Source organism: Chlorocebus sabaeus, chromosome 20 (assembly GCF_047675955.1).
Source record: "Chlorocebus sabaeus isolate Y175 chromosome 20, mChlSab1.0.hap1, whole genome shotgun sequence".
In the NCBI taxonomy this organism is placed as follows: domain Eukaryota; kingdom Metazoa; phylum Chordata; class Mammalia; order Primates; family Cercopithecidae; genus Chlorocebus; species Chlorocebus sabaeus.
This window is the reverse complement of record NC_132923.1, coordinates 6,370,864-6,397,106: the sequence shown is the minus strand read 5'-3', so window position 1 is coordinate 6,397,106 and position 26,243 is coordinate 6,370,864. Positions and strand designations below refer to the sequence as shown.

The 26,243-nt window shown below is 54.1% G+C and overlaps 2 protein-coding genes across 11 annotated transcripts in view; one reads left to right on the top strand and one right to left on the bottom strand.

The window, feature by feature from the left end:
* The first annotated feature begins 2,108 nt into the window (after nt 1–2,108).
* LRRC71 (leucine rich repeat containing 71) lies at nt 2,109–14,362 on the top strand. The gene is made up of 15 exons (XM_073008260.1): nt 2,109–2,467; nt 5,417–5,566; nt 5,900–6,028; nt 6,119–6,194; nt 6,412–6,489; nt 8,691–8,759; nt 8,985–9,144; nt 9,222–9,305; nt 9,382–9,471; nt 10,476–10,625; nt 10,814–10,907; nt 11,633–11,721; nt 13,315–13,423; nt 13,810–13,931; nt 14,246–14,362. Exons 1-15 carry the CDS (start codon nt 2,308–2,310, stop codon nt 14,360–14,362), a joined length of 1,677 nt encoding a protein of 558 aa, XP_072864361.1. The 5' UTR covers nt 2,109–2,307.
* A 1,755-nt stretch (nt 14,363–16,117) lies between these two features.
* The window catches only part of ARHGEF11 (Rho guanine nucleotide exchange factor 11), a 110,102-nt gene continuing 99,976 nt past the window's right edge, over nt 16,118–26,243 (bottom strand). For 8 of the 10 annotated variants that reach the window (XM_007976680.3, XM_037997727.2, XM_007976683.3 and 5 more), the window contains 10 exons: nt 25,827–25,994; nt 24,286–24,376; nt 23,432–23,557; nt 22,941–23,002; nt 21,796–22,014; nt 21,137–21,499; nt 19,993–20,088; nt 18,530–18,777; nt 18,095–18,284; nt 16,118–17,325 (listed from right to left, as the gene is read on the bottom strand). In XM_007976680.3, coding sequence (XP_007974871.3) covers nt 17,267–17,325; nt 18,095–18,284; nt 18,530–18,777; nt 19,993–20,088; nt 21,137–21,499; nt 21,796–22,014; nt 22,941–23,002; nt 23,432–23,557; nt 24,286–24,376; nt 25,827–25,994 — 1,622 coding nt within the window. In that variant the 3' untranslated portion in view covers nt 16,118–17,266. The remainder of the gene's footprint in view (nt 17,326–18,094; nt 18,285–18,529; nt 18,778–19,992; nt 20,089–21,136; nt 21,500–21,795; nt 22,015–22,940; nt 23,003–23,431; nt 23,558–24,285; nt 24,377–25,826; nt 25,995–26,243) is intronic. The other 2 variants (XM_073008254.1, XM_073008258.1) reach the window with 2 other exon arrangements.

Genomic DNA, 26,243 nt, shown 5'->3' with positions numbered 1-26,243 from the left:
CTATTGAGATCTACTGCTCAGAAAAAAAGTATCCCTTTCAAAATATTACTGCCCCTTGACAATGCACCTAGAGATATACAAGAAGATTAATGTTGTCTGCATGGTTGCTAATACAGTATCCATTCTGCAGTCTGTGAATTGAGGAGCAATTTTGACTTTCGAGTCTGATTATTTAAGAAACAAATTTTTGTAAAGCATGAGTTGCCATACATAGTGATTCCTCTGATGGATCTGGGCAAATTCAATTGAAAACCTTCTGGGTAGGATTCACCATTCTAAATGCCATTAAGAACATTTGTGATTCATGATGGGAGGAGGTCAAAATATCCATGCTAACAGGAATTTGGAAGAAGTTGACTCCAACCCTTATGGATGACTTGGAAGGGTTCAAGACTTCAGTGGAGGAAGTAACTGCAGATGTGGTAGAAACAGCAAGAGAACTAGAATTAGAAGTGGAGCCTGAAGATGAAGCTGAATTGCTGCAATTCATGATAAAAGTTGAACGGATGAGGAGTCGCTTATGAATGAGCAAAGAAAGCAGTTTCATGAGATGGAATCTACTCTTGGTGAAGACGCTGTGAGCATTGTTGAAACGACAAGAAACGATTTAGAATATTCCATAAACTTGGTTGATAAAGCAGTGGCACGATTTGAAAGAATTGACTCCAATTTTGAAAAAAGGTTCTACAGTGGGTTACATCTGTCAAACAGCATTGCGTGCTATTGAGAAATCTTTTGTGAAAGGAAGTCAATTGATGTGGCAAACTTCACTGTTGTCTTATTTTAAGAAATTGCTACAGGCACCCCAACCTTCAGCAACCACCACCTTGATCAGTCAGCAGCCATCAACATCAAAACAAGGTGCTGCACCAGTGAAAAGATTATGACTCACTAAAGGCTCAGATGATATTAACATTTTTAGCAATAAAGTATTTTTTAAGTTAAGGTATGTGCATTGGGCTGGGCGCTGTGGTTCATGCTTGTAATCCCAGCACTTTGGGAGGCCAAGGTGGGAGGATCACTTGATGTCAGGAGTTCAAGACCAGCCTGGCCAATATGGTGAACCTTCGTCTCTACTAAAAATACAAAAATTAGTCGGACATAGTGGTGCACGCCTGTAATCCCAGCTACTAAGGAGGCTGAGGCAGGAGAATCTCTTAAACCTGGGAAGCAGAGGTTGCAGTAAGCTGAGATCACGCCACCGCACTGCACTCCAGCCTGGGCAACAGAGTGAGACTCCGTCTCAAAAAAAAAAAAAAAAAAGTATATGCATTTCTAGACATAATGCTATTGCACACTTAGCTACAGTATAGTGTAAACGTAATTTTATATGCACTAAGAAAAACAAAAGCGGTGTGACTCACTTTATTGCCATATTAGCTTTATTGCTGTGGTCTGGAACCCAACCCTTAGTATTTTGGGGGTATGCCTTTACTCAAATGCGGCCCACCAGAGCAGAACCATCAGGGTCTAGAGTAGGAGTCAGGTGATGACTTTGAATCCCAGGTTTGTAAGGAGTGTGACTCACCTTGTTAACTCGTTAGCGGATTAACTGAGTCCCCAGAGTCCTCCAGGAGGCTAAACAGTTGGGGGTCGAGAATAGAAACCTAGCACCACACCAACTGGATGGGTTTTTCTAGACCCCTTCCACCAGGTGCTCTCTCCTTACCGGACAGGTGGGTGGACTCTGGAGAGCGGACCTGCCCCCACCTGGATTCTCCCTGATGTCCTCCAACTGCCCACTACCCCGCCCCCGCCGAGTCCGCCCCGCTCCCCCGGGCCCAATTCCAGGATGCTTTGGATTGCCCGCCCTCGCCCTATCCTTGTCCCCGCTGCCGTCCTAAGATCCACTCGTTTCCCTCGCCATGGCTCCGCTCAGGTCCTGGGTCACCCTAGCCCTTCTCCCTTAGCACAGGTTCGGCCAGCCCTGGCCCTCCTGGGCCCACCAGCTCCTGCGATCTTTGGCCGCCCTAGCCCTGCCTGCTCCGCCGGGCCCTGCCCGCCCCTCCGGCTCTCGCTCCGCCACCCGCCCTCCCGGGTTCTCCCCTCGCCTTGCTCTGCCCTGCGGCGCCCCCTGTCGGCCCCGCGTGCTCTCTGCGGTTGCCCCTTTCCCTCGGGCCCTCCCGCCTCGTGCGGTTGTCTTGGAGAGGGACGCGTAGGCGACGCCACCCCGGACCGGTCGGATCCGGTCCCTGGACGCGGAACAGAGATCCCCTGATTCAGCCACCCCCAGAGTGAGCCCCATAGAGTGCGGTCCTACCTTCCCGCCCCGACGAAGGTCCCAGAGACGCTGCAGACAACACCAGCATGTCGAGCGAGCAGAGCGCGCCGGGGGCCTCACCCAGGGCCCCGCGTCCGGGGACCCAGAAGTCTTCCGGCGCGGTGACCAAAAAGGGAGAGCGCGCGGCCAAAGAGAAGCCGGCGACTGTTCTGCCTCCCGTGGGAGAGGAGGAGCCCAAAAGCCCTGGTACGCTGGCGCCGGGGTTGGGTGATCGGGCCTCCAGGCTATGTCTTCCCGGGGTTCCCACTAACTACTCACTGCTCGATGGCTATGGCTGAACTCATACATACCCAGGTTGAGTTCCTGCATCTTGGCTTGATAGATGTTTGAATTGAACTTGATCTTAAAGAACCCACACTCTGGTTTGGGATGGTGACAAATACCAGTAAGATGGGATAAGATATAGAAGAGAGGAAGGCCGGGGGGTGAGGGCACCAGGGGGGTTGCCAGGAGGTCTCTTTGAACAGAGTTTACAGATGTTCATTCATTGATTCAACAATTACTTTCCAAATGCCAGCCATGAGGCCAGGTATGTCAGGGAGGAGAATGAGATGGACATGGTCCTGCCCCCATGGGGTTTACATCCTCTGGGAAAGGAAAACGAGTAGAATGGTATAAGTAGATGTCCGGCCCTTTTTGATGTAAGTGATAGAACCCCAATCAAACTAAGCATGAAGGGGAAATGTATCAGAAGACTTTTTGATACAAATCTGCCAGCTTCAACATCACGGGGACAAGAACTTGCTGTCTCTGGAATCAGAGTAAAACAACTTGGGAGAAAGCTCTGATGGTCCAGCATTAGCCAGGTGCTATCTCCTTGTCAGTGCTGGTGGATGAGGGGAAGGAATTATAAGAGCTGGAGAAAGAATATCTTCTGGAAGGGAAGACAAGACAGTATAGAATCCCCTACAAGTATGAAGCCAGTTACATTCAACACACACACACGCACACACACACAAAACGATGGCTGCTGTATAGAAAACGGGGTGGAAGGAGGCAGAGAGATGAGTTACCAGACTATGTCAACAGCCTAGTCCGGGGACAGTGGGAGTTGGGATAGGGCAGTGAGAATGGTGAGGGGTGGTTGGGTTAGGCCTCTCAAAGAAACACTTTTGAGGTAGAAGTAATAAGAGTTGGTAAAGGATTGGACAGGGTAGGGAGTGAGCGACATAGCAAGAATGATTCTCAGGCTTCTAGACTGGGCACTGGGTAGGAGGAGGTGCCATTCATGGAGATGGGAAAGCCCAAAGGAGGTGCATGTAAGGCAGGAGCTCCAAGGGGTGATGCCAGCTGAACAACTGGACACACGGGTCAACAGTGACTAAGATAAGTTAAGGGTGGAGTTGTGACTTTGGAAGCTGCTGATGTTCTGGCATAGTTAAGTCCTGGCAATGAAAGAGACCCCATAAGGAGGCAGGGAGTATAAACAGAGAAGAGGAGAGGGCTCAGGATCCAGCCTTACAGGTACTAGAGGATGAGGAGCTGGCAGGGGAGCCTGAGCAGCCAGCAGAGAGGTAGGAGAGAATGGGAGTGACACCTGCACAGGCACCTGGGTAGGACAACATGGAGGTTACGGTGGCCTTAGCAGACATCACTGTGTGCTGTGGCAGGGGCAGATGTGGGCTCGTGTCTGGTAGAGAGTGATGGCTGATATAGGAAAGTGTAGGGATTTAGAGGACATCCTATCTAATGGCTTTAATTCTCAAGAAGCTACAGGTGAGATCATTAGCGAGCATGAGCAAGGGATGTGGGAGGGAGCAGAGCTGTGCTGTCTGACAGGTAGCTACCTGCTAAAGTGCAGAGAGAACCCATTTCCACCGCGGCATGAAGTACTGTGGGGCAGCACTGTTTTACAGCAGGGCTTCTCAAGGTGCCGTCCTTGGACCAGCAACTTCAGCATCATCTGGGAAGTTGCTAAAAATGCAAAATCATGGCCCTCACCTGGTCTACAGAATCAGAATTTCTGTAGATAGGGCCCAGGAAATTTGTTTCAACAGGCTCTCCAGGTGATTTTTAAGATGTTAAAGCTTGAGAATCTCTGTTCTTGAGAAGGGAGGTATGAGTGAAGCAAGGACGCATGAGGGGCTCTCCCAGCAGACGTAAGCTTGGGAGGGCAGGGAGGTGTGCAGGAGCCAGCCAGACCAAGGGGACATTGCAACCTCCCTATGCCCGCTTATCTGTTTCATCCATTTGGCTGTGTGCCTGGGTTCCCACTGATGGCCGGACACAAGAGGAACATGTCTTTCATGCCTCTCCCCATGAACCCTCCAGCCTCTCTGCATCCTGCCAGCCCCACCACGCCCTCAGGCAAGCTCCCTACTGCTGAGCTGCATGTGTCACTCCCCCACGCAGCTCCTGCAGCACCTGCCCCTGTGGCCAGCGTGGTGTTCTATGGAGCTCCAGTCTAGCACTTGGCAGGGACTCCCGTCCCATCTCTAGGAGGCACTTCTTCCTGGGATGCCCATGGTGGGCAGCCAGAAAGTGCAAGTGTCCCTTGAAGACTCAGAGTCTCAAGTTCGCATAGCACAGCCCTCATGTTGGGATGTGGTGGGCATGTGTGAATGACTATAACTCACAAATGAGTTAATATTTCTAAAGCATTTCAAACAGCACTGGACACTAGGAAGTGCTATATAAACACACTGGACAGGGGAAGTGTTAAATAAAAGTATCGTTCTGCTGCACTTGGGTGTATGTGTAGGGAAGGAGTGGGAGTGGAAAGGAACTCACATCGGGCCTGCGCTTCTTTCTCCCAGGGACCCTGAGCAGTTCCAGCAGGAAAAGAAGTCTTGTGAGGAGGAGGCTGGGCTGGGGACACCTGGGAAAGGCGGAGGCCCAGGCTGGGAGTGGAGAGCAGGGGTGGCAGTGGCTTTGACCTGGGAGTGGGAAAGCCAGCACACAGAAGAGGCGACCCCGTTGTCTACCGTGCACGCATGCCCCTTAATCCCCTTTCTCCGAGCTCTTGCTTTCCCCGTTTCCTATCAAGTGTTTTCAGCGTCCGTTCTTCCAGGCATTTGCAAGTTGAATGGCTGCAAAAATATCCATCTGAGGAGGGCCCCTCCGCTTGCGCGGGTGAGCTTGGGGATGCGGGGGTGGGCGCGGACCCTTCTCTCACACCCCCGCCCGCCCCCGCAGAGGAGTACCAGTGCACGGGGGTCCTCGAGATCGACTTCGCCGAGCTCTGCACGCGATGGGGCTACACGGACTTCCCCAAAGTTGTCAACCGGCCCCGCCCCCACCCACCCTTCGTCCCCTCCGCGTCTTTGTCGGAAAAGGCCACCCTAGGTGAGTGACAGTGGAGCTCCCCGGTGCCTGCCAGGGTCGCTTCGTCCATCCTCAGCCTCCCTTCCCACTCCGGGCCAAATGGAGGGACGCGGGGCCGTGTGTGTGTGAGTTGGGGGCGGGGGGATTCGACGAGGCCGGTGAGGAGGTGGAGGAGTCTCCCGTCTTCCTTTCCAAATCCCAGCAGAGGCGCGCGTGGCCGTAGAGGCAGCGCCCGCAGGCCGGCGCCTCCCGCGCTGGCGGTGTCCTCCAATCCCACCCGGGCACCCGTGGGCCGGCCCAGCGTGGAGCCTGGGGAGGTGACTGTTCCCCTCCCCCCTCACCTCTGCCTTCCAGACGATCCGCGGCTGTCGGGGTCCTGCAGCCTCAACAGCCTGGAGAGCAAATACGTGTTCTTCCGGCCCACCATCCAGGTGGAGCTGGAGCAGGAGGACAGCAAGTCGGTGAAGGAAATCTACATCCGCGGTGAGCCCCGCTCCCCCCACCTGCCCCAGTTCCCTCCCGCTCCCCTGGCGCCTCCCAGGTCTGAGGCGCCTGCCTCCTCTTGGCCCGTAGGTTGGAAGGTTGAAGAACGGATTCTGGGTATCTTCTCTAAATGTCTGCCCCCACTCACCCAGCTACAGGCCATCAAGTGAGAGGCACTGGGAGGATGGGCAGGAGGCCAGAGTGGGAGTTGGGGCTCCTGGTGGCTTGGGAGAGAGAACCAAGGGGCATGGGAGACCCTGGAGACGGTGGAGAGGTGGGAGGTGGGGGATGAGGAAGGGCGCCGCTGGGAGGTCGGTGTGGGGAGAGTTTTCCAGTAGGAGGCAGCGCTCTAGCTGTGTTTCTGCACTTACCGCCCACGCCAGCTTTTGGAAGGTGGGGCTGACGGATAAGACCCTGACCACCTTCATCGAGCTCCTGCCTCTCTGTTCATCCACGCTCAGGTCAGCAGAGGGAGAGGCCCCCAGTGCCTGGGCAGCCTGGCTGGGCGGGTGGTCAGAGGGAAGCAGTGTGGGGATGGAAGTGGCAGGTCCCAGCTCTTGTGGGCCTGGCTGGCATCCCTGTGGAATCAGAAGCAGGCAAAGTCTGTTGGATCATGATACCCCCATTAGACAAGAAGCCAGGTCCGCTTTTCTGCCCACACCAGCACCCAAAGAACCTGACCTTCAGGGGCTCATCCTGTCTCCCCTGCATTAGTCTCATTACCCTCTACTCCCTCCCCAGAGGTTCTCGCTCTCCTTCCTGGCTGCCTGGGGCCCTGGTCCTGTACTAGGGGCTGGTAAGGCAAGTTCTTATCCTCCAGGAACTCACAGTCCAGGGAGGGAGAGAAAAGGACAAAAGAATAAATACTGCAGGGCAATGTGGAGACTGGTGATGGAGGACTAGCTCATCAGGGGAGGGAGTGGGCAGAGAGAAGTGCCACCCCACTTTATGGATGTGGGGCAGGAAGACCTGGAAGACTGCCTGGAGGAGGTGGTACTGAGCTGAAGGAGGCCTAGGAGCAGGCCAGAGAGGGAATTGGGAAAGGGCATACTTGTATGGGAAGGAGCAGGAGCAAGGCATGGGGCAGGTAACTACAGGTGTGGTTGGGAGTGTAAGGGGCAAGGCTGATTTGGTCCTGCCCCTTCTCTAGGCTCCCACATAACCCTGCCTCTTGCTTCATGGGGGGGTACCCCTCCGTGCAGTGGCTTGCCTGTCTTCCTCCTGTGGATGGCATGGATGCTCCTTGAGGGCAGGGACTGTATCTTCTTCAGGTTGGGCTCCCCAGCACTCTGTAAAACACCATGAAACACGTTTCATTCCATCATGGGAATTAGCTAGCAGAAAACAACTATATGAATTCATCTGTAAATAATGTGTACGAGTAAGTCATAGCAACATATACAAATTTAAACTGAATGTAATCAAGTTTGTGTGACAGATGAGGCAGGCTGAAAGGTTGAACAAAATAAGAAATCATGGGAGCAAATTTTTACATGGAGTCATTTCTAGCCATTAGTTCAGTTTTTGCTGTAACTTAGAAAAGGACCTCCACTCTCACAGCACTGTTAGAGAAGCCACTGCCGTGTGGGTGCTCATGTTGTAGTTATCTCTTGCTGTGTGACAAATTAACCCCAAGATTCAGTGGCTTAAAAGGACATACATTTATGATCTCATAGCTGCTGTGAGATGACCTGGGGGTGGGCTAGCTGAGTGCTCTGGCTCAGGGTTTGAGGTTGCCGTACAGCTGCCAACTGGGGCTGCAGTTACCTCAAGGATCAACTGTGGTGGAGAATCTGCCTCCAGGCTCGCTTGTGTGGCTGCCTGGGCCTTCCCACAGGCTGCCTCGAGTGTCCTTACCACATGGCAGCTGGCCATTTGAGAGAGTGCTAGAGAGCAGTCAAGACGGAAGCCACAGCCTTTGTAGCCTAAACCTGGAAGTGCTGTCCCATCTCTTCTGCCATGTTCTGTTCTTTAGAAGCCAGGCACTTCTTTCCCTCCACCCCACCGCCCTTCTTCTTCCTCTTCTTCTTCTTCTTTTTTTTTTTTTTTTTTTTGAGACAGAGTCTTGCTCTGTTGCCCAGGTTGGAGTACAGTGGCACAATCTCGGCTCACTGCAACTTCTGCCTCTGGGGTTCAAGTGATTCTTCTGCCTCAGCCTCCCAAGTAGCTGGGATTACAGGCACACACCACCACCTCCCGCTAACTTTTTGTATTTTTAGTAGAGACAGGGTTTCACGCTGTTGCCCAGGCTGGTCTCAAACTCCTGAGCTCAGGCAATCCGCCTGCCCTGGCCTCAAAAAGTGCTGGGATTACAGGCGTGAGCCACCGTGCTTGGCCAGAAGTGAGTCACTTCTAATATGAAGTCCACACTCAAGGGGAAGAGATGACCCAAGGGCATGAGTTCCAGGAGGTGGGGACCACTGAAGGCCATCTTAGGGGCCACCCTACCTTGGGTCACCAACTTTGGGGAGCAGCCCCTTCACAACGGGCACACCTGTTAATTTTTAGTCTGGGGAATTGTTACATATCTTTCCTATACTGGGGGGCAATCCTTCGACTCTGCTTCCTAGCTGCTTCCCAGGGAAGCACACTTCCTCTCTGTTCCCCTCCCTTACCTGGCCTCAGTGGTACCTTCTAGTTCTCAGATCTCCCCTGCCCTCAGGAAGGTGTCTCTGGAGGGGAACCCACTGCCGGAGCAGTCCTATCATAAACTCATGGCCTTGGACAGCACGTGAGACTCCCTGCCCTCACACCCTTTCTCTGGGCCTGTCTCGAAATTCCAAGCCATTTTTAGTCCCCCCCCTTCCTTGTCCCCCTACCATCTCGGCAAGGGCCGTCGATTCCTGCCCCTACATCCTCAGACCAGACGGTCCCCTCAAGCCCTCAAGTCTCCCGTATTCCGGCGGGCGCCCTGTACCGTTTCCAGCGACCCACATTCTCCCTCTGGCTGCCCCAGGATTGCGCACTTGTCTCTGCGGAACAATAACATCGACGACCGCGGGGCGCAACTCCTGGGCCAGGCACTGTCCACGCTGCACAGCTGCAACCGGACCCTCGTCTCACTCAACCTGGGCTTCAACCACATCGGGGACGAGGGCGCGGGCTACATCGCGGACGTGCGTGCGCGGCCGGGAGGGACCTGCTGGGAGCAGGGGCGCCGCAGGCGGCTCACACGTCCCTGCCCGCTTCTTAGGGTCTCCGGCTGAACCGTTCCCTGCTCTGGCTGTCCCTGGCCCACAATCGCATCCAGGACAAGGGCGCCCTGAAGCTGGCTGAGGTGGGTGTGCCGACCAGGTGGGGCCGGGGCGTGGACGGGCCAAGGGAGCCGACCGCTGAGAGCCAGCCTCCTTTAGGTCCTGCGCGCCTTCGAGTTGACGCACACGGAGGTGGTGGAGCGCCGGCGTCTCCTGCTGGAGAAAGGGACGCAGGAGCGCTCGCGATCGGTGAGGAGCCCCAAGGCCCCAGGACCAGCGGAGAGCGCCTCTGACCCTCGAGCCCACTCCCGAAGTCCGCTGCTTTTCAGCAAACTGGCCATCCGGTTTAATCTCCACCCTCTGTCGTGACTGTCTTTCCTTCCGATTTGTGCACAGACGTTTGCCAGGCGCCTGCTGGGCAGGCTCTAATTGCAGAACCACCTTATGGGCAGTAGAGTGTACTGGTTCAGAGATACGACACTAGATTGAGAACATCTGGACCTGAAATCTGGCTCATCCATATCCCAGCTTGTAATCTTGGGCAAGCTACTAAACTTTTTTTTTTTTTTTAGACAGAGTCTGGCTCTGTTGCCCAGGCTGGAGTGCAGTGGTGCGATCTCGGCTCACTGCCGTTTCTGCCTCCCGGGTTCAAGCGATTTTTCTGCCTTAGCCTCCTGAGTAGCTGAGATTACAGGCGTGTGCGACCACGCCCAGCTAATTTTTGTTTTTTTTTAGTAGAGATGGGGTTTCGCTGCGTTGACCAGGCTGCTCTCGAACTCCTGGTCTCAAATGATCTGCCCACTTTGGCCTCCCAAAGTATTGGGATTACAGACACGAGCCACTGCACCTGGCCTGTGTTGCTTAACTTCTCATTGCCTTAGTTTCCTCATCTGTAAGTGGGTAATTGTACCTATTTCATGACTGTTGAGAGGATTTAGTGACTTATTTCCTGCAATGCAGTTAAAATAGCGCCTGGCACTTAGCTCAATAAAAGCTGCTATTTTTTCCCCTCAATATGAGAATCTGAGACCCTGCCTCACTGTTCATATCACCCCTACCAGGTCCCTCTGCTATTTCTTCCCCAGAGCATCTCACCCCAGAGAAGTCCTATACAGATTATTAGGCAGGGAGGTGGGTGGAAGGGTTCTTGTCAGCTCGACTGCTCCCCAAGTATGCGTACAGCTACCTTTCATGCCCCCATTGAGGAAGGGACTCTGGCTTCTTCCTCCTTTCCCTCCCATTTGTGAGCACAGCCCTCCTCCTCTCGACATGGGGACTCCAAAACGGACCGTGAGAAGAGTCAGATGGTAGGGATCAGCAATAGTGCATTGGTAGACAAGACAGACAAGACGCAGACAATGAAAACCCCTAAGGGCCTGGGCAAGAAAAAGGAGAAGTCATGGGTAGGTGTGCAATGGGACAGAGCCTGGGCACTGGATGGACAGGGGAGGGGGCTTCCATCATGTGCAGAAGCGGTGGAGGGAAGGTCACATGGGCCTTTGAAGTTCCCCCTAATCTGGGCTCCTTCCCTCACCACTGCCCATCCCCTCCGGAGGTGGGACTTCCACCTCTCTTCTCACATTCTCCACAGGATTTGGCCAAGAAAGAGGAGAAGTCGGGGTCTGGGCAGTCACCCACACAAGGAACCCCTAAGAAAGAAGATGCCACAAAGGCAGGCAAGGGGAGTAAGTGCGGGCGCCCTTTGGCGGCACCTTCCTGTGTGGAGGAGGGAAGAGTGCCTGGACGGGTGCAGGAGGCTGTTCTGGGCCTGGGTGCGCCTGCCTGGAGCTCATCTCGCCATGTCCCTCCGGGCTTGATTTCCTTCTCACAGAGGGATGATGTGGAGAGCCGCATCCAGCCCAGACATCCTGACCCCACTGCTGTCCTCATCCTTTTTGTTGGAGCTGGAGCTCTGTGGCCCTGTCTTCAAAGAACCCACCCACCTAGCTGGGGCCCCCTCCAGTCATTTCTTTTTTTCTTTTCTTTTTTTTTTAGATGGAGTCTCACTCTGTTGCCCAGGCTGGAGTGCAGAGGTGCGATCTTGGCTCACTGCAGCCTCCGTCTCCTGGGTTCAAGCAATTCTCCTGCCCCAGCTTACCCAGTAGCTGGGATTACAGGCATGCGCCACCACGCCCAGCTAATTTTTGCATTTTTAGTAGAGACAGGGCTTCACCATATTGGCCAGGCTGGTTGCAAATTCCTGACCTCAGGCGATCCTCCTGCTTTGGCCTCCCAAAGTGCTGGGATTACACGTGTGAGCTACCACACCCAGCCCCCTCCAGCCGTTTCTGTTGGACCCAAACCCAAAGTTGGGGTCTCTTTGCCTCACCTAGCCTGTTCTTTCTGGGGAGGGAGGCTGGGTGGCATTAGAAGTGTGCACTGTGCATTCTGGCTGCTCTTCTGGCCCCAGAGGTAACCATCCCTGAGCAGAAGCCAAGCAGGATAAAAGGGATCAAGATCGGAAGCAGAGAGAAGCGCAGCATCCTCCCGGAGTCCGAGGTAAGCTGCCAGGAGGAGTGGAGGCAGGGGGCACACCCCTGGGATTCCAGGCTTGCCTGAGACCTCTCACCCTAGCCCCTGCTGGAATGTGGTCTCCAGCCCAATGCTGTGGCAGCAGCCGTTTACTTTCAAATTTGTCCTCCACTCCTGTCCCAACCTCACCTGAAACCCCCTCCCATCTCACCCTGGGCTTCTGTGGGAATAGTGGGAGCAGGCCCCTTCTACTTTTACTTGTCTATTAGTAGCCCACACTTTGGATCTGCTGTCTCAACTCAGCCAGGCTGCTTCCCCAGAGGCCCTCAGTTCCTCATCACCACCTCCATCACTTGCTTGGACTGTTGCATAGGAACAAAGTGTCTTCTTTTTTGCCCCTCTCGGCAGCTCCCCGAGGAAGGCAGCACATTTTTATGGTCATGGCACTGCCCCACGCTACCCTGTGCATAGGTCCTTCTTCAGACCCTCTCTCTTTTGCCCCTGGATCTTCTGTGCCCCCTTTCAACTTGGACCAACTTGCTGCTTGCATTGGAAGTCTTCCTGGGCTGCTTCCAGTGCTCCTACTGTCCCTCATCCCTCCATTCTGTCAGCTGCCTGAGCATCTGCCTCTCTGTATTTTTCTCTTCCATCGGAAGACTCCCTGCACACCCTAGGCAGGGAAGGGCCCGTCTCCTTTCAGGAGTCTTCTCTGGCACCCAAGACAAAATCTTACAAAAGAGGATGTTCAGAGGCAGGAAGAGGTTGGGGTTGGCTTTCAGTTTCCATTTTTCATCTCTGCCTCTGTCTTTTTTTTTTTTTTTTTTTTTTTTTTTTTTTTTTTTTGAGACGGAGTCTCGCTCTGTCGCCCAGGCTGGAGTGTAGTGGCCGGATCTCAGCTCACTTCCGCCTCCCGGGTTCACGCCATTCTCCTGCCTCAGCCTCCCGAGTAGCTGGGACTACAGGCGCCTGCCACTGTGCCCGGCTAATTTTTTCTATTTTTAGTAGAGACGGGGTTTCACCATGGTCTCGATCTCCTGACCTTGTGATCCGCCCGCCTCGGCCTCCCAAAGTGCTGGGATTACAGGCGTGAGCCACCGCGCCTGGCCTCTGCCTCTGTCTTGATCAGGCTGCTGATTGTCACTAGGACTATTGCAATTTCTTTTCATCGTGCCCGTCATTGTCAGTCACTTCCCTCCAATCCATTCTCCTCATTGCTCTAGGTGTTAGGAAACACTTAGTAAAACCTGAATGTGACATACTGTTTCACGCTTCCAGAGCCTTTGCACCTGCTTTTTTGCCCAGAACACCTTTCCCGTACATGATGTGCATTCACAGGAGACCCTTCCTGGCCTGGCCTAGGTATTCCCTTTCCGTGCTCCCACAGTGCTCTGAGTTTGCCTCTATCAGTGCTCACTCTAGACCACGTTACTTTCACTTTCTGGCTCCCCAACACAAAGGAGCTTCTTGAGGGTATGGGCTTATTTATTTTTGTATCCCCAGCACCTGGGACAAAGCCTGGACTATAGCCGGCAGTCAAAACATGTATGTTGAATGAATGAATGAATGGCCTGTTGACCAGCTCCCCTGCTGTCTGCTGCAATTAGTATTCTGCTTTAGCAGCTGGTTGAGGCTACTGAGGTGATCAACCCTCTCCTGGAGCCTGTGGAGCACCGAGATGGGAAAGTTTTCATGCCTGGGAACAAGGTCCTTTTGCACCTCAACCTCCTCCGTATGTCTGCCAACCTCCTCTGTCCTCCTGCCATGAGGCTTCCTGGGTCCTGTCCTGCCTGAAGGTGTCTGCCCTGACTCCATGGAGCAGACCTGGTCCTCCCATCTTTGGGCTACATGTCCCCCAAGGCTCTCTTGCACAGGGCTTGAGGGGCCAGGGGAAGTGCTGAGTCTGGGAGGCTGGGGACAGGTGATTGGAGTAACGAGGGGAGTTAGATGGGGTGTGTGTGAAGAGCTGGGTGAAGGGCCAGGTCAGGGAAAGGTGTGCCTGGGCCAGTGAGTCTGGAGTGGGGAGCTGGAGGAACTGGGCTGCTGGGGATGTCTGGTGTGTCAGATGCCAGTGAGGCCTGTGGTGCTAAGAGGCCACCTGTCTGCACCTTCCACCAGGGAACCGCATCACAGAGGTGGGGCTGGAGGGCTTCCTCGCCACAGTGCAGTATCAGATGCAGTTCTCCAAGGCCAAGAGTGTGTCCAAGGGTCCAGTGGGGCTGCTGTGGCTGTCCCTCGCTGTGAGTCCCTTTCACTCTCTCCTGCTGAAGCAGAGCTTGCCCCTATCAATCAGCTGTCACACTAGACAGCTGCTGCAGGCAGTTTCTGTCTCCCCATTTCCAAGGAAGCTCTGTAGTTTCTCTGCTTCTTTTTAAAAATCACAACATAACCTCCGTTCCTCTTGCTGGAAGATCAGCAGTATTAATCACTCGGCTTTTTCTGCATGTCCCCCAGCCCCTAACCCACCCTGCCCCAGGACCATTTTTTTTTTTTTTCTCCCAGAGGACTAATCTTCATTCCTCTTGTCAGATGTCAGCCTTCCTTTTCTTTTCAGAAAAATTTCTTCGCCCCACAATGTCCTGCATACGCCATAATCCAGGAGCTGATGTTGCCAAGGGATCCCATCAAGGCCAAACTCAGGGAGGATGAGGCCATGGCATTCTTCCCCTAGCCCCTCCCACCTGCTTGCCTCTGAGACTCAGAAGCACCTCCTGTCCCTGTGTGGGCTGACCTCCCTGGGGGAGATCTCAGACCAATAACAAAGTCTGTTGCTATACTTTTCCTTGAGGTTGTCTGAAAACTTTCTTCCAGAACTACTTGGAACATTTAGATTTTGTGTCTGTCCATGTCACATGGCCAAGAATGGCAGAAAAGTGGTCTGAATTACAGTTCTGCTGGGGATGATCTCAGCCCCTCTGGCCTCAGTTAGCCAGGGGCATTGCCCTTCTGCCTCCTGGGGGCTAGTTCTTCCTTGCTCAGGCAATAGCCATGCCCCCACCGTGTTCTCTAGGGGACATGCATTATGCCAGGGTTTGCATTCAGAAAGATTTGGGATAGGAATTAGTAACTGACACACACAGGCTTGGGAGGAGAGTGGGAGCAGGAGTAGGTAAAGCAGAGGAATTAAGCAAGCTTTCCCATCTGGCTGGCCCAGGTGTTTGACTACTTTGGAGGAGAGGTAAGGTTCAGCTTAAGAAAATGAACAAAGGCTTGGCAGGCCACTTTGGAGAGGGTGCTAAATGCTCAACATCTACATAGCAAAGGCTAAGCATTGAACATGAACCCTAATAACCCGCCTGCAGAAGTCAGCCATCTGAAACCAGAGGTGTGAGGTTCCTGAGCCAAGTCACGGTCCCCAAACCTTTACCCTTCAGTGCTGCCTCCACTGAGGTCACCTGCCATTGCCCAGAGAGCACAGGACTGGCTTTGGGGAGCCCACCTGTAACCTATAGCAGTGTCCGAGAAGGCACAGATCAACACGGACCAGCCTTCCTTCCTCACTTCTGAGCAGATTCAACCTGTTCCACATTCTCTAGTCCTACTTCCCTCACTCCACTGCCTCTGCCTACCTAGAATTCCCTTGTCCTGCCATCTTACTTTGTGTGGCTCAGTGGCGCTTAGGCCTGTCTCCTGCCTCTGAGTGCCTGGAGCCCTCCTAGTCTGACTGCCCCAGCTGTCTCTGCAGCTGGTTGTAGAGCGAGCTTCTCCAGGAAAAACCCATCATTTCTTTGAATTCCCAACACTGAACACATTGAGGTGCTGGATGGTCACCCCAGCTTCTGCAGGGAACCTTGCCATGTCCTCCAGAGCTTCAGTGACCCCTTCAGCCTATATCCTTATCCCACCCTTCATTATTAATGACTCCTGTATCAATTCTGATGCCCAAATAGACTGTACCCTAATGAGGACACAGCTGAGGATTGTGAGAGGGAGTCAGGGTTAGGGCTGGAAGAGTTTGTCACTTGAATCCAACACTGAATGCCAAGAGACAGAGGTGATATGGTTAGTCTTGGTGATGTGGTTGCATCTGTGGGAGGATGTGGATGGATGACAGTGACGAACTGGCCAGGCCTGAGGCAACCCTCCCCCTTAGGTTTGGCTTTTAAAGTCCTCAAGCTCATTGAGGGCAGCTCATGAGACCTCTTGACTATGGGTCCACTGCTCCTTTATATACATATATATGTGTGTGTGTGTGTGTGGAATCAGTGTCTTGTCATGTTTTCTCCATGGGGGTTGTATAACTTAAGTTTGCCCAGCCCCTAGTTCAGCGAGTACACATCTGAAGCTCTGCGAGGGAACAGGCAAGACCTGGGTCTAGGGGTGAGAGGGCTCCCTCTGGTTCCCACTGTCCAATCCTAACCAGTCGTACAGGGAACAAACACCGGACCTTTTATCACAGCGATTCCAAGAAACACACATACCACCATTGAAGAATATTTAACTTTTCTTAAAAAAAAATCTTAACCATGAAAGGAAGAAAATAAGAGTATACATTATCTTAACAGCAAAACAGTCATTTCCATATCTCTATTTTATATATTATATATATATTTATATATATATATGTATATATACACCTAGCACAGTGTGTATATTCTATTCATCAGGGAGAGTTGGGTGAGGACATGGTGATGGGGCCAATGCTGTGGTGGCCCCTTGGATGGTCCTGGGTGAATTCAGGGACTCAGCATTCAGACCCGCTATCCCCACCTCCTGGGCCCAGTCTTCAGCTCCGTACCTGCTTCACTGGTTTTCTACAGGGACAGGGTGGGGACGCGGGGACATAGGTGGGGTAAGAAACTCCCCATGGTCCCCATCTTGTGAAGATGAGAAGTCCAGGGAGGGAGGGAGTAGCCCGGCGGCAAGCTGTGGAGGGCAGGCTCTGGAGCCAGGTGGGACGGGGAGCCAGAAGACCTTCCCACTCACAGCGACAGGGACACTCAGGCCTGGCTCCCCCTTTAGGCTCGATCCTGGAGCTGGGTTGTTAACTAGGAGATAAAAGTGAACCCCCTCTTCCCTAAGCAGCTTCTTCCATATAACTGCCTCCAGCACTTCAGGAACAGGAACAAAAAAGGTCAAAGTTATTTACAATAGCAAAGATGCACATACGATACATACATATTTATAGGAAACCAAAGTGACAAAGAGGGGAAGGGAGGCACCCACCTCGGCCTGGGGTTTTATGGAGAAAGAGGGGAGGAAGAAAGTGCATTTACACAGAAGCCTCCTCCTTTCACTTGCATGTCTGAGGGCAGCGCACGTATAGGTGTGCACGCACATGTGGGGTGAGGGCAGACCATGGTGAGTGGGGGCCTTTCAGATGCAGTCAGCATGCTTTGGAGACACAAGGCCTTGGAGGGTTGGGCTGAGGGAGGGAAAAGACACTGAAACTTGACTCCGATTTGAGCAGACCAAGCAACATGCGGGTCTCCCCCAAGGCCTTGGCTGGATCCTAGTTTCCCCAACTGCCTCCTCCACAGGGAGGAGCGTTGGGATCCCCCCTATCCTGTGCCCTGGTCTCAGGCCAGTCCCTGAAGGAGGAGTGGGGACACAGAGGATTTGGTGGTTTGCACGGTTATGGTCCTGGTGACGCGGCTGCGTCTGCTGCGCTGTCTTCCAGGGGGGCGTCAGAGCCTGTGGGAGGAGGATGAAGGTAAGGAACTGGCCAGCCTGAGGTGACCGCTTCCACATGATCTGTCTAGAAAGTCTTCAGGCTCACAAGAGCAGCCCCTTCAGCACATTCCTTCTCCTCCAGAAACCCCAGTTTCTTGCAGGGCTTGAAAAGGGTTGTCTACTGAACTCTACTTTCATCAGCCCCTAAAGCCCTTAGATCAGGTAGGTACACGCCTTGTCTTCCTGAGTTATGACATAGCTGTGTCCCTGGCTCACCCAGTGTGGCTCTGAACCATTTAATCAGCACCAGTCTTAGGCTGGCACTGTGTGTGCACCTGCAATCCCAGCTGCTTCAGAGGCTGAGCAGGGAGGATCACTTGGGCCCAGGAGTTTGAGACCCGCCTGGGCAACATAGCCAGGCCAGCCCTTGTCTCGAAGAAATAGAAAATATTTATATTTTATATATGTATATACACATACACACACACACATATATATATATAATTTTAAAAAGTACAGATCCTAGATGTGAGACCAGGCTCCTCCTGGTTTGTTACCTCCATATACAAGGAAAAAGAGGGCTCAATTCTAAGCTCCCCATTTTTCCGGGGATCTTCTGTGGGACTTCCCTAAAAAGATCCCTCTCTGAAGCTGAGGGAATGAATTCGTTTCACTCAAGGGTAAACCAGACTCTCAGAACCACTATCTCTCACTGCTTAGTGATGTGTCCTCACCAGGTGGCGGACTTCTCCCCTATGGTAGGTACTGAGAGGGACCTGGCTTCACTCACCATCCTCAGGGCAGGGCCCCAGTTCATGGCTGTTCCTGGAGTCAGAAGCCAGGGGCTCCTTAGTGGGAGGTGAGAGGGAGCCATCTGTCCATCTAGCTGCTTCTGTGTGGAAACTGCCCACAGGCGTGGTGCCACCAGATGACTCTCCCCCGAGGGACTTGAGCAGCTCTCTATGGGCCAGCTCCATATCCTGGAAGAGTTGGCGGGGGAATGTCTGCTCAAGTCCTTCTATTCCTAAGGCCCCTGGGGAAGGGGTCATACTCTGATCTGTGCTGGGCCTTGGGGATGGGGGTGTGATTTAAGGGTGGCTGGGGGAAGATTCCCGGGCCAGGACAGGATCTAGGGCTCCCGCGAAGACACACATTTCACTCATGGGGAATGGTTTTGGAGTGATGGACTGAAGGCCTGCAGGGACCCAAGCCCTGTTTCCCTCACCTTGAGCCTGTTGAGCTTGAGGGTGAGCTGCTCAATGGTACGGAAGATCATGCCTACGTCCCTGAGGGCCAGGCTTGGGGGAGAGCGGCTGAGGCGTCTTGGATCTCCATTGCCGCCCTGCAGCTGAGGCCGAGGCTCTGCCTGCCCTGCAGGGACGCTGTCAGGCTGAGGGGGGCTTGTGGGTACCCCTGAGTGGTCGGTGCTTGAGTCCAGGGGTCCTGCTGGCATGCTGACATAAAAGCAGTTCCCTGTCCCCACAGTAAGAGAATGAGATCAGGAGGCAAACAGAGAAGTTGAAGCTATCCTCCCGCTCCTGTGGGATTCCCTAGCCACCTGACAGAGCAGGCCAGGCAGTCCTCTCCAGATGAACTTGCAGCACACGGGCCTTGCTCACTGTCTGCCAGCCCCCTAAAAGCCCTGCTCCCGAGACTCTTTTTTTTTTTTTTTTGAGACGGAGTCTCGCTCTGTCACCAGGGTGGAGTGCAGTGGCGCGATCTTTGCTTACTGCAACCTCCGCTTTCTGGGTTCAAGCAATTCTCCTGCCTCAGCCTCCCGATTAGCTGGGATTACAGGCCCGTGCCACCATGCCCAGCTAATTTTTGTATTCTTAGTAGAGACGGGGTTTCACCATGTTGGTCAGGCTGGTCTCGATCTCATGACCTCGTGATCCGCCTGCTTCGGCCTCCCAAAGTGCTGGGATTACAGGCATGAGCCACCGCGCTCGGCCACTCCCGAGATTTTCTAGATGGCACTTTGTTCAGTCTGGCCCCAACCCAGGGGAGATGCTGAGTGGTGAACTCAAGGGAGAAGTGGCAGAGCTGCAGTATTTCATTTGGGGAAATCAGAGTGGCTCCCCATCCTTGAGTAAACAGATTGTGGACTGGTTTCAGGCTCTTTTGAAAGGAGCAGGCAGCAGCCCTCCTGCCCTGCCTGACTCCAGCTCTGGATGAACTGCAGCCCCGCCCTGCCCCTCTTCCATCCATGCCATGATCCTCTGGAGGTCCCTTGACCCAACCAAGCGGTGTCAGAGAGAGCTGGAGGAAGGACGTGGAGGGTTCCTGACAGGCAGGAAGCACAGAGAACCACCGTAGAACCTGGGGGGCCCTTTCAGCCGATTTCCACAGTGACACTGGAGCGGCAGCCGAGGTGGGGAAGTGGCTGCTTGAGTATCACGTGAAGGACACTGGGTCCCCAGAGCCAGGCCAGGCTTCCCTGCCCCTCCCACAATTGCACACAGGCATTTATCCCTGCCACTCTGAACAGGAGCCTGGACAGGTGGATTCTTAAGACAGCACAGGGCCTGTCCCTGTCTTTAGAGCCAGATCTTCCTCCTCCTCCCCATTCCAGGCAGCTGAGGGAGCTTGCGGGTGTGTGTGTGACCATGGGCAGGGGTCTGACTCTGCCCTCACAGGTTCCACACTCCAGTCCTGGCCTGTCTTTAGCTCCAAGGAGAAAGTTATTACCCGTAGCCTTTGTTCCGCCTTCCACTTCAGGTGGCCCAGGCTCTGACTGGCCACTCTCTGGTAGTGCAGGGACAACCTTGCTGCCTGCCACCTCAGCTGCACCGATACCACCACCACCAGGAAGAGGAGAGACCAGAAGACAAGGAAAGGGAAGGGAGAGAGAACAGGAAGGAGAGAGGGCAGGAGGTGGGGACAGGGGGAGGAGAAAACGGGAAGAACAAGGTGAACACAAGATCATACACGATGACATCCCAGGCAGTGCAGAGAACTTTCCACCAATTCACCAGCAGAGAGAGAAGGAAGGTCAGTTCCCAGAAACCCAGGAGAAGGCGGGCATTGGGCAGATGGAATGAAAAATGCTGCTGGAAGGGTGGCAGAGTGGAACCTCAGGGGAGGGCAGGCCCACTAGCGCGGAACCCCACCCCAGGTGAGCCCCAGGTTTTGTTCTACCTTTCTTGCCACCCTCTCAGACCAGCCCACTCTTCCCGGGGCAGGGACCTTCCTCCCTGGGCTCACTGCTTGGGCTGGGCAGACCTGTCGGCCTCCCTGTGAACTTGTCTTGGCTTTTCTTGTCTCAAGGCTGCCCATGGTGTTTTCCAACCCAGGGTGCCCTCCCTGCCACCTTATTCACTCCCCATACCCCTCACTCGCCAAATGTCTTCTCAGCTTTGTCTTCCACCCCTTCCAGTCCCAGCTGCCACCTCTACTGCCCTAGGTGCTGTTGCCTGGTGTGAGGGGCTGCATGCACCTGCCCCGTCTTTCCCAGCCTGAGGCTCCTGAGAAGGGCGGCTCTTTTCCCTGGGACCAGATGAGTGAGGAGCGCTAACAGAGACTGGTGCTGGTAGCTGGTTTGTGCCAGGCAGAAGGAAATGTCCTTATGTGTTAACAAAATGAAGTTCAGAGATGATTCAGAATTTTGTGTAAAGCCACACAGATATTAAGTGGCAGAGCTAAGCTCTGAATCTCGACTGTCTAACTCCAAAGCCTGCCTGGTATCAGCGTGTCTCCTTCGTCCAGGACCAAGTGTAGGTCTCTGCTCACACGGTACCCAGGGGGAATATAGGGAAGGAAGCAGCTATTCGGAAGACTTATCTCACCTAGCAAGGGAGCTTGTCTCCCCACTGGACACCCCCATTTATTTTACCTTTTCTTACAACTTTGTAACCTCCTGCTGCCTCTGTGCTTGAAGCCTCTTCAGCTGGATTCCTGTCCAGTTCTGGAGACTCCCATATCCCAGAATTTCTGGTCCTTGGGGGTAGGTGTTCCAGAGAACAGAGACCCACGTCCTCCTGCTCCAGCCGTTCGCCCTCTGGCCCTGCAAGCTGGGTGTTGTCCCCTTGACCCCCAGGAGGCGCCTGCCCTGGGGAGCCTGGGTCCCAGGGGTGAGAGGTGACACTGATGACAGAAGGTGTGGGTGTTAGGTCGTCCTCGGGCTCCCGGGCAGCCTGAGTTTCCATGGTGTGACCTGGCAGCAGGCTCCACAGGATCAGGTGTCGCAAGTTCTCCACTGGAAGGGAAACAGGGTGATGTCTTCCCAGCACAGGATGGCACACCACGCCGGAAGGATCGCTGTGCTGCCCTACCAACCCCAAGGTGGTGATCTCAGGCACAGGTGAAGCTGGAGGGCTCTGGTCAACTAGCTGGTGGGGGTTGGGTGGGGAATGAAATCTGTCTCTGCATCCATCTCTCCTCAAGCACACCAGGGAGAGCCTTTGGGAAGGTGGAGGGTGCAGGCGCCTGCCAGTTCACACTGGCTGTGCAACTGGGGACCAGGGGCTGACAGCAGGGCCTTGAAGCACTCACCATCTTCCAGAGCAGAGTCAGCGAGCCCTTCCATGAACAGAGGGCCTGGGAAGGCCAGGTGGATGGGGTTCCTTGTCCTGATGCCCCTGTTCTCTCCGTCCAGGGATGTAGAAGGGCAAGGCAGGACACCCAGTTCCTCTTCCTCTCCACTGCCCTCCTGCTCAGGGTCCTCTAGCAGGACCGGGTGCTTCCCTTGGACCCTCTGCTGGGGCCCAGTGCCTGTTTCGGATGAGAGAAGAAGGCAGGGAAAGGGAGACGGCTTGTATGGGAAAGCCTATGCGCAGCTTTGGAGCCAAAGGGCTGGGAACACGGATTCGTTCTACAGTTGTTTACTGAGAACTTCCTGTGGCTGGCACTGTCCCAGGCTCTTGGCATATGACAGTAAGCAAAACAAAATGATCCCTACCCATGTTGAGCTTACATTCTAGTGGAGGGACATACAAAAAAAAGACTCTTCAGTCAATTATGTAGTTTGTTGGAAGGCAGTAACTTCCACGGGAAAGAAGAAGACAACAGCAGGGCATGGGGCTGGGGGCTGGGCAGTGCTGGCTACAGTATTAAACAGATTGGGCCAAGAGGACACTGGAATGAAGACATGAAGGAGTTGTGGCGTTAGGAGGAAAAGCATTCTAAGCAGAAGGAAACAACAGACACCCAGCCAGGAAGCCCGAGATTTCTCTTGAAACCCAAGACCCCAGGTTACTTCACACGCAAGCTCTCAATGAGAATGCGGTCCCCATCACAGTAACTGCATCTTAAGCCCTTTGAGCTCCCCAGGCCCCCATGTTTTCCATCCCCCCATAGTTGCAGTACGCATCTCTCTCCCCAACAGTAACCCCTGGAGGATGCAGGGCCCGTGGACCCCGCCAGACTGCTCGTCTTCTTCCATGGCTGACGCTGTCACTCAGAGAGGCGGGGTGGGAATCTCTGGTCAGGTGAGTGAGTTCACCCTTTCTTAAGTCTGTTCACTCTGCTCTCCTTCCTCTTCCAGACTCTTCCTCCTGCCCTGTTTCTTCTCTACTCTTTATCAAAACCTCACACCCCGGGCCCCGATGGACTCTCCCATCGCCCCCATACTCACACCCAACCTGTGCCTACAGAAAAAGGCCTGGGCAGGCTCCCGCAGGACAGTTCAGGGCCCTTACCTCCAGGCAGCTCCTCGGGTTCGGGCTCACCATGGAACACGTCTGAGTCATCCAGTTCTACCCTGAGGGAGGAAACCAACTCAGGGTGAGATGTCATGAGATTCCACCCTGGACTCGTGTGTTAGAATGGGCAATGCAGTAGGACCCGAGAAGTACGGTGTGGGCCTCCTCACCTGGCTGGTCTGCTTGGCAACCCGGAGAGGAGGGGGGCTTCTGGCTGAGCTTCTCTGGTCCCCTGCTCTACATCCCCCTCACCCTACTTCAGGCTCAGCTCTATTACAGCCAGGTGGCAGACTGTGGGGGAGCGGACAGGGACAGGAAGCAGGGATGGGGGCATGTTTCTCCATCTGCCAGCGCTTGGAGCTGTCTGCTCCCTGCTAGCATTTCCCTGTTGTGGCTGTCCACCCCTGGGGTTGAAGGGTTCAGAAGCAGCAGGAAACAGGAGGTTTGGAGTGGAGAGACCGGGGGGTCTGGAGGGCTAAGTGCTGCACCTGCTGGGTGTGAGGCCCTGGTGGGCTGGCTCCTGGGGGCCTGGGGGTGGAGGATGGATGGGCATCGGGGCAGCTCCGGGGTGCCTGGTGGCATTCCGCACAGCCTCTTCTAAGAGCTCCATCCATCTGTTGCTCGGCAGGAACAGAGAGGACTGTAGTGAGAGCAAGATAGTGGCACACACCACCCCGTACTGAGCCCACTGGAGCAGGACTTCCAGGCCCTTCTCCAGGCCCTAAGAATCCTCTGCCTGGCAGGTGCCCACCTCCCTGTACAGTCCTCCCGGGCTGGCTGCTCCCTTGGGGTTATATTACTTGCAGCTACCAAATCCTGGACACCAACCCTCTGTTACGCTCTGGGCAAAGCATTCTGTGTTTTCTCTCTAAAGTAATTCTCTAACAGGTAGCATTAGCCACATTTTGAAAGATGAAAACCCTGGAGTTGGGAAACTGTCTGACTTGACCTGTCTCCTTCCACTGTACCACGCCACCTCTGGCAGCTGCTGTCAGAGAACATGGGTTGGGTAGGAGGCAAATGCTTGAGAAGGATGCATGAATCTAATTCACCTGACAGTGAAGGGAGTAGGGCAGGAAGGAAAGCAGCAGCAGCAGCAGTAGCAGCTGCTGGAAGACTGCCAGAAACTCATTCTCCCAGAAGTGGGCCTGGAGACCAGCTCAGGGGTGATGACCCCTCCCAGCTTCTCTACTTCTGTCCTACCTCCCACTTCCCTTCCCAACCCCCCTGTCCAGGCACTGCTCTGGGGCCCAGTCCTGGTGTTGCCATCCACCGTCCTCATACACATCACCCTGATCCCAAAGGGACTGTGGTTACGGGTAACCCCTCAATCAATTCTCACGTGTTCTTGTCTGATGATGTCAATGCAACCAGCTCATAGATCTGGGGTGGGCCCAGCTTGGAGGTGCAGATGATGAAGAAGGCCCGTTTATCTGCGTGAGGAAAGGAAGGTAGAAGGGTCTGTACTAGGGATGGGAGGTGTGACTGCAGCCTGGGCCAGGGTGACAGAGTGGGACTCAAAGCCCTGACCCTCAACGAGGATGGAGAGTGCAGCACGAGATAGATGTGAATCATGAGGACCACTTGGAACCCACTTACACAAGGGACAGAGGAAATTCCAGGACCCCTAATGTCATCTTTCACAGCCACCCCATTCCTCTCCTGCTCTAATAATAGTGATGGCTGATGTGTGTATGGTGCTTAGGATTTATAAAACTTTTTATTGTTTTTTGAGACAGAGTCTCCCTGTCGCCCAGGCTGGAGTGCAGTGGTGCCATCTTGGCTCACTGCAACCTCCGCCTCCCAGGTTCAAGCAATTCTCCTGCCTCAGCCTCCCGAGTAGCTGGAATTACAGGTGCCTGCCAACATGCCCGGCTCATTTTTGTATTTTTAGTAGAGACAGGTTTCACCATGTGGGCCAGGCTGGTCTTGAACTCCTGACCTCAAGTGATCTGCCTGTCTCAGGCTCCCAAAGCAGTGGGATTATAGTTTATAATTTTATAAAACTTTTTCTTTTCTTTTTTTTTTTGAGACGGAGTCTTGCTCTGTCGCCCAGGCTGGAGTGCTGTGGCCGGATCTCAGCTCACTGCAAGCTCCGCCTCCCGGGTTCCCGCCATTCTCCTGCCTCAGCCTCCCGAGTAGCTGGGACTACAGGCGCCCGCCACCTCGCCCAGCTAGTTTTTTGTATTTTTTAGTAGGGACGGGGTTTCACCGTGTTAGCCAGGATGGTCTCGATCTCCTGACCTCGCGATCCGCCCGTCTCGGCCTCCCAAAGTGCTGGGATTACAGGCTTGAGCCACCGCGCCCGGCCAAAAACTTTTTCATACCTGTCATTCCTTTTGATGCCCCCAAGAGGTAGGGTAGGTATCACTCCTATCTTACAGACAAAAAAAGTGAATCCAGAGAATTTTGCTCCAGAGCCCTTTCTCACACACACTGCACTTCTCATTGAAACGTCTCTGTCCACTGGACCCAGCTCTGTACCGTGGGTACTAACATCTTCTGTAACCAAACTCTGCCCAAGTCACTCTTATAGCAGAAAGGCTTGTCCTACTCATTCTGCCTAATCCCATTCTTCCCAATCCTGCTCAGACACTCTTACCCCATCCTGGGTGTGCACGGCCCATCCAAACCAGCACTGTGCTTGAGGACTGCTGACCACCCCTGTGCCAGGTTGTCTGTCTTCCTCTTGGTCCCCATCCTAACCCTCATCCTACCCCACTTTGGGCCAGTCCTCCTGCTTAGGCTGGGTCAGGACAGGAGGAAAGGAACACAGGTGGACAGGTAGGTCCTGTAAAGGCTCCACATTGACCCTGCCTCACCCAGCACTCGCTGGACATGGTCCCTGAGCCCCAGGCCAGCCTGGACCATCTCCCCAGGTACCTGTGGCCACAGAGCGGATGAGCACAGCATTGAGCTTGAGTACGGGGCTGAAGGTCTGCTTGCTGTCTGAGGAGCCCACAGTGGTCTTGCTGTGGCATTTCAGCAGTAGCTTCTCGTCCTGTTTCTGCAGCAGCACTAGGAGGTCCTCCAACAGTAGCACATGGAGGTCTGGAGGGGTATGGTCGTGGGGAGGCGTTCCCTGGTGCCCACTCATCCCTCATGAGCATAATGCAGGGCCATAGGCTCTTGGAGGCTCTAGGAAGCCCTGGGAGTCTGGTGACCCCATTTCTCTCTCTGGTTACTCCCTTCCCATGTCCTGAGCTATCACCTCCAGTCATGTTTCAATGCTTGGGAAAGACAGAGAGAAGAGCCCAGGGAGGCCCACCCACTGCAGGTTCCCACTCAGTCCCAGTCCCC